At 43.9% G+C, this 12,072-nt stretch overlaps 1 protein-coding gene across 1 annotated transcript in view; it reads right to left on the reverse strand.

The window, feature by feature from the left end:
- Nucleotides 1-12,072, reverse strand: part of LOC138266469 (catechol O-methyltransferase-like) — a 46,959-nt gene that overhangs the window by 11,164 nt on the left and 23,723 nt on the right. The window contains exons 3-4 of the mRNA XM_069215294.1: nucleotides 4,895-5,088; nucleotides 3,635-3,766 (exon numbers count right to left, since the gene is read on the reverse strand). Coding sequence (XP_069071395.1) covers nucleotides 3,635-3,766; nucleotides 4,895-5,088 — 326 coding nt within the window. The remainder of the gene's footprint in view (nucleotides 1-3,634; nucleotides 3,767-4,894; nucleotides 5,089-12,072) is intronic.

The raw sequence follows: 12,072 nt of genomic DNA on the forward strand, positions 1-12,072 counted from the left end.
TCCCTCCAAAGGGACCTCTTGCAATAAAATATTTAAAAATGACATCACAGGATTAGCAAAGCCTATGCTGTGTTCTCGAATCCTGGATCCTACCTGGGTTGTGTGGACCTTCCTGGTTTTATGAATCCAACAAAGCATTCACAAATCCTGTTAAATAAAAAAAGTATGGAGTTCACTACTTGGTCACCTGCGGATAGGTAGGAACAGGGCCTGACCTCAGTCTAGGCCCTGCAGCAAACCCCTGCAGAGCTTTGCAGAAGACCATGCGCTGCTGGTATTGGACCCCGGCAGAGAGTTAGATGCAAGTCCTTGAGGCCATGGCATGTGGTCATTACTGCTGAAGGCGGTCAGTGTTGACCGCCCTTGGCTTAAGGCATATGCAGGAAGGCAGCCCCCTCACCCCCCTTCCGAGGGGTTGGTTACACATGAGATGAGGCCCTGTGGCAAACCTCTGGCAACCCACAGAGGATGGAGTGCAGTTCTTGGCCAAAGCCAGCCCCTGTGCCCAACTCTGCAGCACAAGCCCAAAGTTAGCTCTTGTGCCCAACTCTGCAGCGCAAACCCAAAGATCACATGCACCAGGGGTTGATGCAGGGAACTTGTGGGAGTGGTATGTGAGAAAAAATCCTAAAGCTTCACTGAAAAAACACAAAGGTTGCCGTTAAGTCAGAGTTAGCTTTGTATGCTTTGAAATGTAGGTTTATAAAACGCAGAAAATCACTTAAAAAAGTTAAAGTGCAGTTTGTAATGAAGTAAAATGAAGAAAAAAAAAAAAGATAACAATTTCCAAGTTATGGTGAGAAGCACAATCCATAACTTGCACAACAGCCCTACAGCCCATAACTCACACAACAAATGTAATACTTACAAGCTTATGATATTTATACCAGTAAATAACAACACCTAAAAGTGAAATGTTACAACATGTAAGCAAAAGATACTGAGACTACATTCATAGTTGTCTTGGTCATTTGACATGTAATCTTCTCTGTAAGATTATCTACCACATTTGTGTTTGCGTCCGTTTCATTAAAGGAGAGGTCAGGAGTATTGCATTTGGTGTGTAAGATGCTTTGCATGGCTGTTGTACGTATTATGGATTGTGCTTCCCATAACTTCTGAAAGATTTTTTGCTTTTTTTGTTTTAAATTTGTGGTGGTTGCCACTCCATAGTTATTAAACAGCTATGCTTGCCATTGAAAGGACATTTTTTGATTTGCCTATTGCTCTTGACTTAATGGTTGGATTTGACAGTCAGCTGGTGTAGTCAGCTAAGGTTTGGCTTGTCAAGTTTCCCAAAGATCCCTGTGTAGGAAAAAAAGTTAAGGACCACAAAAAGAGATGTGTGTTCCTCTTTTAGCCCCCACAGGAAATTTTGCTCTTGCCTACAGCCCAAACCAATGAACAGATTTACACCAAATGTGACACAAAGTAGAACATTCATCAGAAAAGGATGCTTTTGTTGGTTTGGTGTAAATCCATTGAGATATGAGTGTTTAGAAAAGTTGTCACGCTGGCTTTAAATGGTTTACAGTGTTGGATATCTCTGCCATTTAAAATCACGAGCCATGACTCCCGTCGATCAGATTGTGAATTTTTCAGAAATGTGATTGGCTTGAGAAGCGTTTTCAAAGGTTTTTGCTGCCATCTTAAAAATTGCTAGATGATTCCAATTTGCGAGTTTCGTTCTGTAGAAAACAATTTTCTGTGGCCCTAGAGAAATATCTTCTGTTGTCCATCCATAGGGGAGTGCAGGACAGAGCCCAGAGATACAGAAAGCAGAGTATAACACCCAGCAAAAAAAAAAAAAAACTGAAAAAAGTATGCGACTCGCAAGTCAAAACAAGAATGCAAACACACATGCGGCCAGTTTAAGTAGTTGATTTGCCTGCAATTTTGTGAAATTGTGAGCCACGTTCGACTCTCAGGTGCAACAAAAGGTACAAAAAGAAATAAAGGCCTTCTTTAATGCAAAGTCAGGCATGAGCACCGTGGGGGATGACCACCCACAGCGGGCTGTGCACACTGGACCTGCGCCCAACGCTTGGTGCGTATGGCCAAAATTAATGCGTGAGGGATTGGCTGATGCAGGTCGGTGGGAGGAGGGCCTGGCCGCAGGGTGGGACATTTGTCCAATCCCACTACTCCAGTGGGTGGGCACTCATGGAGGGTTGGTAGAAAGGCCTGGACACAGAAAAAGGCCAGGCACCCAACCGCTGAAGGCAGTGAGCTGCAGGAACTGGCCGCCTGCAACAGCTTGACTGAGGCCCCAGATCAGACTTTATGGCCAAACTCCTGCGGTGCACAGACAACTGCTGTGTGCTTCAGGGTTTAACTGATAGCAGGAGGTTTGGTGCAGTGCATGTCCAGAGGCCAGGCCCTGCACCCAGCTCCTGCTGTGCATGGCCAAAAGATGTGCTCTGTACTGATAGAAATTAAGGACAACACGAAAACAAACAATGAAATTCACTTGAATAGAAAAGTTAAAACTGAGTTATAGTTCTGGCTGTATCTTAACAAACCACTGAAATTCACCAATTATGGCGACCAGTGCACAGAACACACGCCAAGATACGGGCTGCCCGCCATGTTGTTCTATTGATAGCGTTTTTTGTGTTTCCATGCCGTTCGCTAATTGGTATTTTGAGCCTAGCGGGCATTGCGAGTTTGGTGTGCTGGCAAACGTCAGTGGTTTGTTGCGTTTGAGCCATAATTATACCTCAGTTTGTAAATACAATTAATGTTATTGTAAATGGTTTATGTTTTAAATTATTATATAAAGTGCCCTACTACCCCTGTGGCTAGGATCACACTCTATAAATAAATATTATGCACCTCTCCTTGGTATTACTTGATGGCCTGAAGGTGCCAAAAACAAAAGGTCTATAAGAGAATGAGTGTTTCTGACTCTTATTTCATGTATCCTAATTCCTTGACTTTCTTGCCATGAACCTCCAACCTCACACTGTTGAGGAGCCCAAATCTCCGCACACTGAGCCAGGTTAAGAGTCGCGTGGTGTAGGGGTGACAACATTATCAGAGCCAGAATTACTGATTTAGGCAGGTAACTGATCCTCTGCGATTATGAGTTTCAGGCCCTGGATGAGTAATACCAATGAGTACTTAGAATTACTGAGACATTTTTATGTAGTTATCCTGGATATCAGGACTTTTATGCTCCCATGTACCAATCAGCAGTAAATGGGAGTTGAAGAGGTAGCCAATGGGGGCTTTACAGATATAAGGGCAAGGGATGGTCAGATGGGGTTTTATGGGGTACATTTCCCCATTTTTGGTAAAACTTGGGCACGGAGTTCAAGCACTCCGTAAACACGGGTGCAGGAACTTGGACCAACTGGATTGGTACCCCACTCCAGCCAATTTTTAATCTGTCCCAATGTCACTCCAGGGGCCAGAGGCTTGTCTCAGAATCTGTCCACATGAAAGCAAGAAAAACTAAACACATCACACTGTCTTTCTGACTCCAAAGCCCTGAATTTCTTGTTTTTTAAAAATCCTTCCCAATCAGGACACAGGAAACCTCAAATGACGCAGAATCTGAAAACCAGAACATTCAATTTTGTTTATCACATGTAAAACACCATTTCCTCAGGATATATAAAATGGCCCTTACTTCCAGCAGTTTTGTGTCTGGTGTATACGCATCCTTAATGTGGTCGAGAAACACAAAATCAAAAGTGTCCACTTCATACTTCTTCTTGAGCTGAGGGATCACCTCATTTGATGGACCTTCAACAAACTGGACCTGAGAAGATGGAAGATCTCAGATTAGAAGGTTTGCATTTCACCTCACAAGTACCAGCCTCATACACGCGTACCCCACAGCTCTCGTGAAAGGTACCCTTAGGGGTATGGACTAAAGGGGTTGATTAGCGACTGGTGCATTTGGACATATCGTAACTAACCTCAAGGTGTTCATGGTGAAAAAGGGACCCTTGTCTTTTAGTCTCTGGCCTCCAAGGCGATTTCCTTAAATTACTTCATAAGGCAGGAGGGTGACATCTGAGACAGGAGGCCCATTGTGGGGCCACAACCATTCATGAGGAGAAGGAGTTAAGATTTCAGAGGGGTGGCAATTACTTGTCATGCATTGTAAGGAGAGCTTTTTCAGGTTGCATCATGTAAGCGCCATATCTAACAAGTCAGTGGTAAGGAAATGATGTTACATCATTGGTACCTTCCATCACTGCCCTCAGACTTGGATTGTAGGCTAACTACAGAGGCCCTGGTGCCACCAAGCTGGGAGAGGAATCATTACAATAGATCTTCATTTCTCTCAGTCCATCAAGTCGACTGTTGCCTGCAGGCGAGGACTGTGGGCTAACTCCAGCAGGCCCCCTGATACCCCCAGGCTAGGACAGGGCTCATGCTACAAGAACCTTTGTAGCCAGACTGGCACTTTGTGTGGCAGTCTCTATCCACAGGGCCCACTGTTACCCTCAGACTAGGGCAGGGAGCTACTGACTCTTACCCGCAAGTGCCCTTTCGCACTGAGACAGCAACTGTTGACACATTCCACCAGGCCACCCCAGCTGACCTCAGACTTAGACAGAGGGGCATAGACTCATTCCACACTGTCTCCTTTTCTCTGCAGGCTGGCACAGAGCACACCTTTCACCAGGTTAACTGTTGCCTCCCTCGAGTGACACAGCGCATGGTGGGCTCATCCCACCAAGCGCCTCTTTGCCTCAAGGATGGGTCTATGCACAGTGGGTTGAATAAATCAGCACTACCTTTGCCCCCAACATAGAGGTCTGGGTGCTGGGCTCATTCTGGCAGGTTCCCTCCTGCCCACCCCCCGGCCTGTACATAATGTCACTCCATCCTATCCCCTCTTGTCTCCCCCCCAACAGAATTAACTGAAATACTGTACCTTATCCTGCAGTCCGGCAAATTCAACCACCTGCTTGGCTATTGCAAGATTCGCAGGATTTTTTTCGATGCTGAGGAGTCGCGCCCCTGGTTTTAGCAGCTGGGCTATCCTCACAGCTGAATACCCACAGTAGGCACCCATCTCCAGGCACATTGAGGGGTTTGTGTCCAACACGATCTTATCCAAGATGGATCCTAGAAAGCAAAAGACAACAAGAGTTTTGTGGTATTTATGAGCGTTCATTAGGTGTAAAGGGGACCGTATTACAATGAAGTGCTTTTTAGAATGGACCTGGGCTCTGCAAGACCATAGAGGGGACCATTTCACACGTGGCTTCATGCTACTGCTCTGAGCTAAATGTTCAGGACAAAACAAAACAGAGGAGCAGATTCATCCAAACACTGCACCACTGCAAAGCGGCAAAGGTCTTGGAAGGATATTTACTTTTCAGCACAAAACTTTTGCTGCAATGTAAAAATTCCCTAACCTCAGCCTATCCTCAGCCAAACAGTGTTTTGCACGACTCCAAGTCAAGGGGGAGATGCAAGGGTGGTATTTGGGTGTACAACCGCCAGCACCCATAGTTTTGTCCACTAGAAATGTCAGAAAAGGTTTGAATAAAAGAAAAATGAATGCCTCCTTCAGGCAGATGCAAAGAAAAGATCACACACTACATGTTTGCTGCAATGTACAGTACACATCCAATGTGTGGAAAGTTTACAAAATCTCCAGGCATAGAAGTTTGCACTGGATTGGTATAGTTCCAGTAGACAACCTACTCCAGACATCACACTGTGGTGTAAAGGTGTGTGCCTGGTGCAAGGTCACCTGCTTGTGCACCAGTGACTTCTAGTGAACTCGGGGCTCTTCCCAGACTCGGTTTCCCTTCTGTTACTACACCAGGGATGATGCCAGCAGGTGCTGAGATGCTTTTGTAATGGATTGGGCTGGACCCGTTAGCGGCAGGCGGGCCACCACCCGCACTCCTTTGAGGGAACCAACTCTTACTTTTCCTCAAAAACTCTGAACCAGAGCACAAGAGAGGAAAACTCAAAGGGGGGAAAGGAGCAGGAAGAGATCTCCAAAACAGAACAGATGAAAAAAGGGAGAAAGCAGGGATAATAAAGAAGCTGCAAGAGTGAGATAAGAGGCGAGGAGTGTCTGGTGGTGGACCAAAGAGGCGTGGGGGGGGGAGGGTGGGAATCAAGACTAAGCAGCCTTGGGATTCAGGGCCCCAACCTTGGATCAGCGGCAGGCTTCTGATCAAAACTTGGACCCCTGGCACTTATTCTTTTACAAATTAAGCACTGCCATCACTGCTTGTCGAGCGGTGGAGCTGGGACGCGATGCGAGGTCCAACTAAAGATATTGTGGCACGGCTGAATTCACCGACTTGCTATTCAAGGAGGTCTACTCTGCCTAAAGTTGCTGAAGTTGGGGACACAATTGGGAGTGTTAGACTAGAGAGTGAATTAACTAGTTTAGTATTGGGTAGGGAACCCTTTATTTACTCTTTATGAGCCAATGTTCAGCCTACTAGTCCTTCAGAAAAAGTCTGAAAGGCAGATAAGAGAAAGACTTTTCTACATATCTTTAAGGAAAAGTGGAAAAGTTGGGACACTCCTGTGGTGGCAGCAAAAATACCTTTGGTACCATTGACTGTGCCATCTTCTCCACAAGTCACCTCATGGAGTACTGGGAAGACTTGGCGTCGCTGAGCCAAGTCGTTGGAAGCCCTCTCTGCAATATTTTTGTAAAAGTGACTGGGATCACTCAAACAAGATGCATGCACAAAATTAACTAGAAAAAAAATCTTATGCATGCACAATCATCACAAAGAAGCAGTGTCCATGAAACAAGGTAACAGACTTCTTCCTAGCGTATCGCTGCCTGTGAGGACTGATCGTAGATAATGACTATTTGTGGTGCACTGCCTCCTTACCATGAAGATCTTCGAAAGCAGGCAGTTAACTGTTGCTTTTCACACTTTACTAGTATCTCAATAGGACTATGGAGAAGTGTGGCTCAATGGTTAGAGCAGCAGACCCTGATGCAGAGGTCTGGCCTGGGACCAGGGTTCAATTCCTGCCTTAGAGGGTCTTGGGCTCAATTTCCTCGGACCTGATATTTCTCACCTCAGTGCCTAATCTAATCATGGGTCCCACTCTGTAACTCTGGGCAATAGCTTGCTTAATCTCCACAACGGCCCAAACAGCACTGGGATGCCTGGCTTCACCTTGGGGGTGCCCAGGAGTGGGCACTTCACAGGGAAATGCCAGGAAGGGTTCCACAGCGGTATGCGTACAGCGCCAAGAAGCCTCAGGGTAAAAGTGAGCTATACAAGTACGAAGTTTACAGTTTACTATGTTCTTCAACTTTTAATTCCCTCTATATTTCATGTTTGTGACATCTCTCTCACTGGAATAGTATCTTTTTAAATTATATAATACTCTAACTGTATTATTGTTTGGTTGTTTTTTAACACACAGCCCCCCACCCCACATATTTTCTGCAGAGGGCCTCTCTGCTCCGGCCAGGCTCCTAGAGGTAAGCCAAGGATGAGCCCTGGTGAAACCTCATTAGCCCTGTCAAGGATGTGTCTCATCTTCCCTACAGCCTGTTAGATATTTGTATTATCTCAAAGTTCCTTGAAACATTTCAAAGACAGTATGTTGGCGCTACACAAAAGACGTAAATGCTTATAGGAAGGAAATGATGAGGCTCAGAAGATCTGTTTTATGTTCTCTCCCAGGTGCCCTGTCCACAGCACCTATAAAAAGGCATGCCATGTCACATTCTATATCATATATGGTGTATACCTCCATCTTTCATCCTGGATGTGCCGTCACTATAATATTTACCATGTATGGGTTATAGCAATGACCGGCTCACAAACCTAGAAACCCTGAGTACGAGGAGGCGTTTCTTACAGGGTCTACAACTATGATGCACTCTAAGACAGATTCCAAAAACACACTCACTTGATGTGCATTTCAAGAAGTGCATTTGTCCCAGTGCAACACACACAACAGGGCCACTAAATTAATACAGTGGACTTTTAATCCACTTCCATTTAAATCACCGACGCTCCACAAACCCAACGGGCCACCTCACTAGGACTATATAAGCAAAAGATAAACTACCGAGTTTATGAGGCGTACACCTTCATGAACAGACAACTTAGCTATATTCTCCAGTTTGCAGAATCAGGCTCCTTGCGACCAGAAAAAAATATTTCTGGATTTACAGATCCCATTTTGCAATTCGGTAATCCATTACCAAATCGCAAAATGTTTTTGCGAGTCGCTATTAGGAAGGTGTGTGCCAAGTGCTTCCCTTCCTAATAGCGAGTCGCTGGGGGATGTAAGTTTGTTTTGCGACTTTGAGTGCAGTCGCAAAACAATTGCAGTTACCACCAACTACAAGTTGGTGGCAACCCATTTGCAAACGGAAAGGGGTCCCTATGGGACCCCTTCTCCTTTGTGAATGCAACAGAAAATATTCTTTCAGAGCAGGTAGTGGTCCCCCGGACCACTGCCTACTCTGAAAAAATGTAAAGAAAACATTTAATTTTTTTTTTTAAATGCATTCCATTATCCTTTAAAGAAAACGGGCTGCATTTAACACCCCCCCACCCCCCCCAAAAAAAAACCAAAGAACACTGCCTTATTTAAAAAGCAGTCACAGACATGGTGGTCTGCTGTCCCCAGCAGGCCACCATCCCTGTGAGTGCAGCCATTCCCAATGTGGTCGCAAATTGCGGCCTACCTCATGAATATTAATGAGGTATGTAATTTGCTACCCCTTTGGGACATTTCATTTTCTCAGTCTCTAATTGTGATTCACAGTGAATCGCAATGAGTGACTCGGAAAATGAAACGGTCGTACATCAGGCCCTTGGTAACCTTGTACTTGGCAAAAACCTGCTTGAAAAAGTTAATTGCACTTAAGGTGCACACTTTCTCCCACAAGTTAGGATATATTACTGCCTCAATTACTTTTACAATCGTATTGACATAAAAACTATAGATGTGAGATCTATATCTTTCAATATGCACTGAACATACCTTATTACATTTTTAAGCAATGAGACGCGTCCTTTTTGGCATGATTTTTGCAGCTTTTATTAACAGCAATGTAAGGACCCACCAGGCATATGGAAATTGAAGGAACAAGTTTGTAATTGAAGGAACAAGTTTATTCTGTCCATTAAGGTACCTCCAGCACACAGCTTTCCAAACCACTCTTATTTCAATCCACCAGAAAATACCCCTTCCCCATATTCTAAATTATCTATTACATAGCTAAAGTTCTACCAACTTCACACATCTCCCCCTACATATACACAAATGACAATTGTCAAGAAGAAAAGAAAAGAGAACTTATACTCTCACAACATAAATGCAATACTTAAATAGACACCACTAAGAAATGTATGTACATAAGGAATATGTTCATAAAACATCATACATGACTTGCAAAAATATGATCAAATGCGTGCACTTAGTAAATTGTCCATAGGGTGCTAGGGAAAATGCAGTGCATAAGAATTTATGCAATGACACTTCGTACCCTTATTCTTTATCATCCATGTCTCTTTTTAAGGCACTTACACGCACTCCCCAAACTCCACAAGGATCCATCCGCCGGGATCACCACACAATTCACCTCTTTCACCCCGACAGGTTCAGAAACCGCGCTTTCTACTTTCCTGACAATTCCACCTTTTCTCACTGCCACCCAATCATCCTCCTCATGTCCATTCTTTTGACACCCTTCTTCGTGTCGTAATATTTCTTAAATTTTTATTGTTTCTCCATCACATTCTCTTTTACAGTATTACGGTCAACCCACACACATTCTTTATTTTTTAACCACCCTGGAATTTCCTTCCTACCTGGTTCCCTTCCTCTAAGAGAGTTGAAAGGTGATACACCTGTCATTGAGTGAGACATAACCTTGTATGCCTAAATCAATTTCCATAACTCCTCTTTCCATGATAACCCATTGGCCAATAACAGTTGAATGTTCCCCATAATCAAGCAAGTGACTCACTCAACTAGTCCATTGGCCTGGGTTCGGAAAACTCAATCATGGTTTTCGAAATAAACTGGACTCTGTTATCTGAGACTAACATCTTGGGAATACCCTCATCCATGAACAGACCTTCCATGAATCTAAGGAAACTTTCAGTATTAATATGATCAGTAAATTTTGTTACAAACCACTTTCAGTATCAATACGATCAGTAGATTTAGTTACAAACCATTTCGTGCTATAAACAACATCTGTCTCTCATGCCCAACCTGTCCACACGACTCAAAAGAAATCAGTTAACAACATTTCCTAAGGCCTATTCCACACAGCCCAGGGGTGGCCGCCTCACCACTTCGGTCTTATCAGTGTTGGTGCATGCATGACATTCCTTGACAATACTTTCACTGGCATCATCCATTTTGGGACTTATGGATGTTAACTCTCAAGACTGAGTGCCATCTGGACCAATCGGCGTGAGAGAGTCCTCAAGGAAATTATTATTAACTGTTTCTGTCATGAAAGTATAATATCATGGACTTTGCTTTGGAGTAGGATTAAATCAACAAAACGTTTTCCAGGCTGGCCAGCAGGGGGCAGTGCTAGCTCAGTTTTCCTTCAGCTGACGTGTTTTTAGAAATTAACTTTATGCGCCTCAAGCATTCAGCACATAAAAGCAATGTTGATAGTATCCGGCATGGTTTGAAAAGCCACCAAAAGGATTGATGCACACGCTTCTTAGTCTTATTATGACACGGGTGTCCCCAGTGCCAAACAACCAGTTATGCTGGCCGATATACAAAGGGTGATGACAGAAATGGAGACTGATGATTATCACATAAAATTGTACTGAAGAAAGGTGCCGCTCGGGTTGTCCACAAAGTGTGGAATATCCCACACCAACTGAGAGAGCCTTTGCAAAGAGAACTAAATACGTTATTGGAACAAAAGATAATAGAGCCAATCAAATCTTCAGAGTGGCTAGCACCCATTGTGGTAGCCCCGAAGGAAGGGGAAAGATTCATCTCTGCATCAACTTGCGTGATCTCTATAGACACAACTGGGTGGGCAGACAACCCCTTCCAAATATTTCAGAGATGCAGACAACGATGGGAGATATCGATGTTTTTAGTCTCTCTGCTGCATGTCATCAAATTGATGTTCATGAAGATTTCAGACATTTTACATCGTTTATTACACCAAAGGGGGCCTAACATTATTGCAGGATGCCTTTTGGTCTTGTGTCGCCCTCAACGGTGTTCATTGATGACTCACGCCGATCGGGACGGATGGCACTCGGTCTTGAAAATTAACTTCCATAATTAACAGTTGTTTACACATGGTACACAGCACTTTTAACTGATTCCAGTCACTGCCTTTACAGTTTAGCAAGGCTATCAAAGATATCTGGCCATTATTCGCTTCCACATCCAGCCTAAATGCTTGCAGAATAGGTGCTGTTTACTGACATGAAAATAGGCCATACAGTTAATATGTATTTGTAATTCAGGGGTGAAGGTACATAAATATCTGTCCCCTGCACAGAGTTGACCTCGTCACAAGTTATGTAAGGCTCCACCAGGTATATGGTAATTGAATATCTAAGTGTATTCTGTCCATTAAGTTACCAACAGCACACAGCTTTCCAATCCACTCCTACTTAAATCCTTCAGAGAATACCATTTCCCTCACCGTCTAAATTCTCTATTACACAGTTCTACCCACTCTACAGGCAGGTCTCGCACCTACATCAAAGGACACCTTTCGTAAGTAAATATATGCACTAGATTGGGGGATTAATCCGTGATCCAGCATCTATGCTACATTTATCCACAACTAAGCTTTCACTGTCTAGAGCTGCTGATGGTGTTTATGAGCATTTCCATTAAAAATGGTTCCTTATATTTAGTGCACCCACTTTAAATAAATAGGACCGTGGTCACCCTGAGGATGATCCCCATTAGGACATAGACCGAAACACAGCTAGGCCCATGTCTCAAAATACAGAAATTAGTTCGAATTAGTTGTTTGTTGCCAGGCCAGTAGGCTATACAAACCAAAGCGCATAACAAATATGGATTTAGTTTCTGTTATATAAACCACCTGTGCCTTAGTATGCAATGAATGGCAAGGTACAACTAACA

Source organism: Pleurodeles waltl, chromosome 11 (genome assembly GCF_031143425.1).
Source record: "Pleurodeles waltl isolate 20211129_DDA chromosome 11, aPleWal1.hap1.20221129, whole genome shotgun sequence".
NCBI lineage: Eukaryota > Metazoa > Chordata > Amphibia > Caudata > Salamandridae > Pleurodeles > Pleurodeles waltl.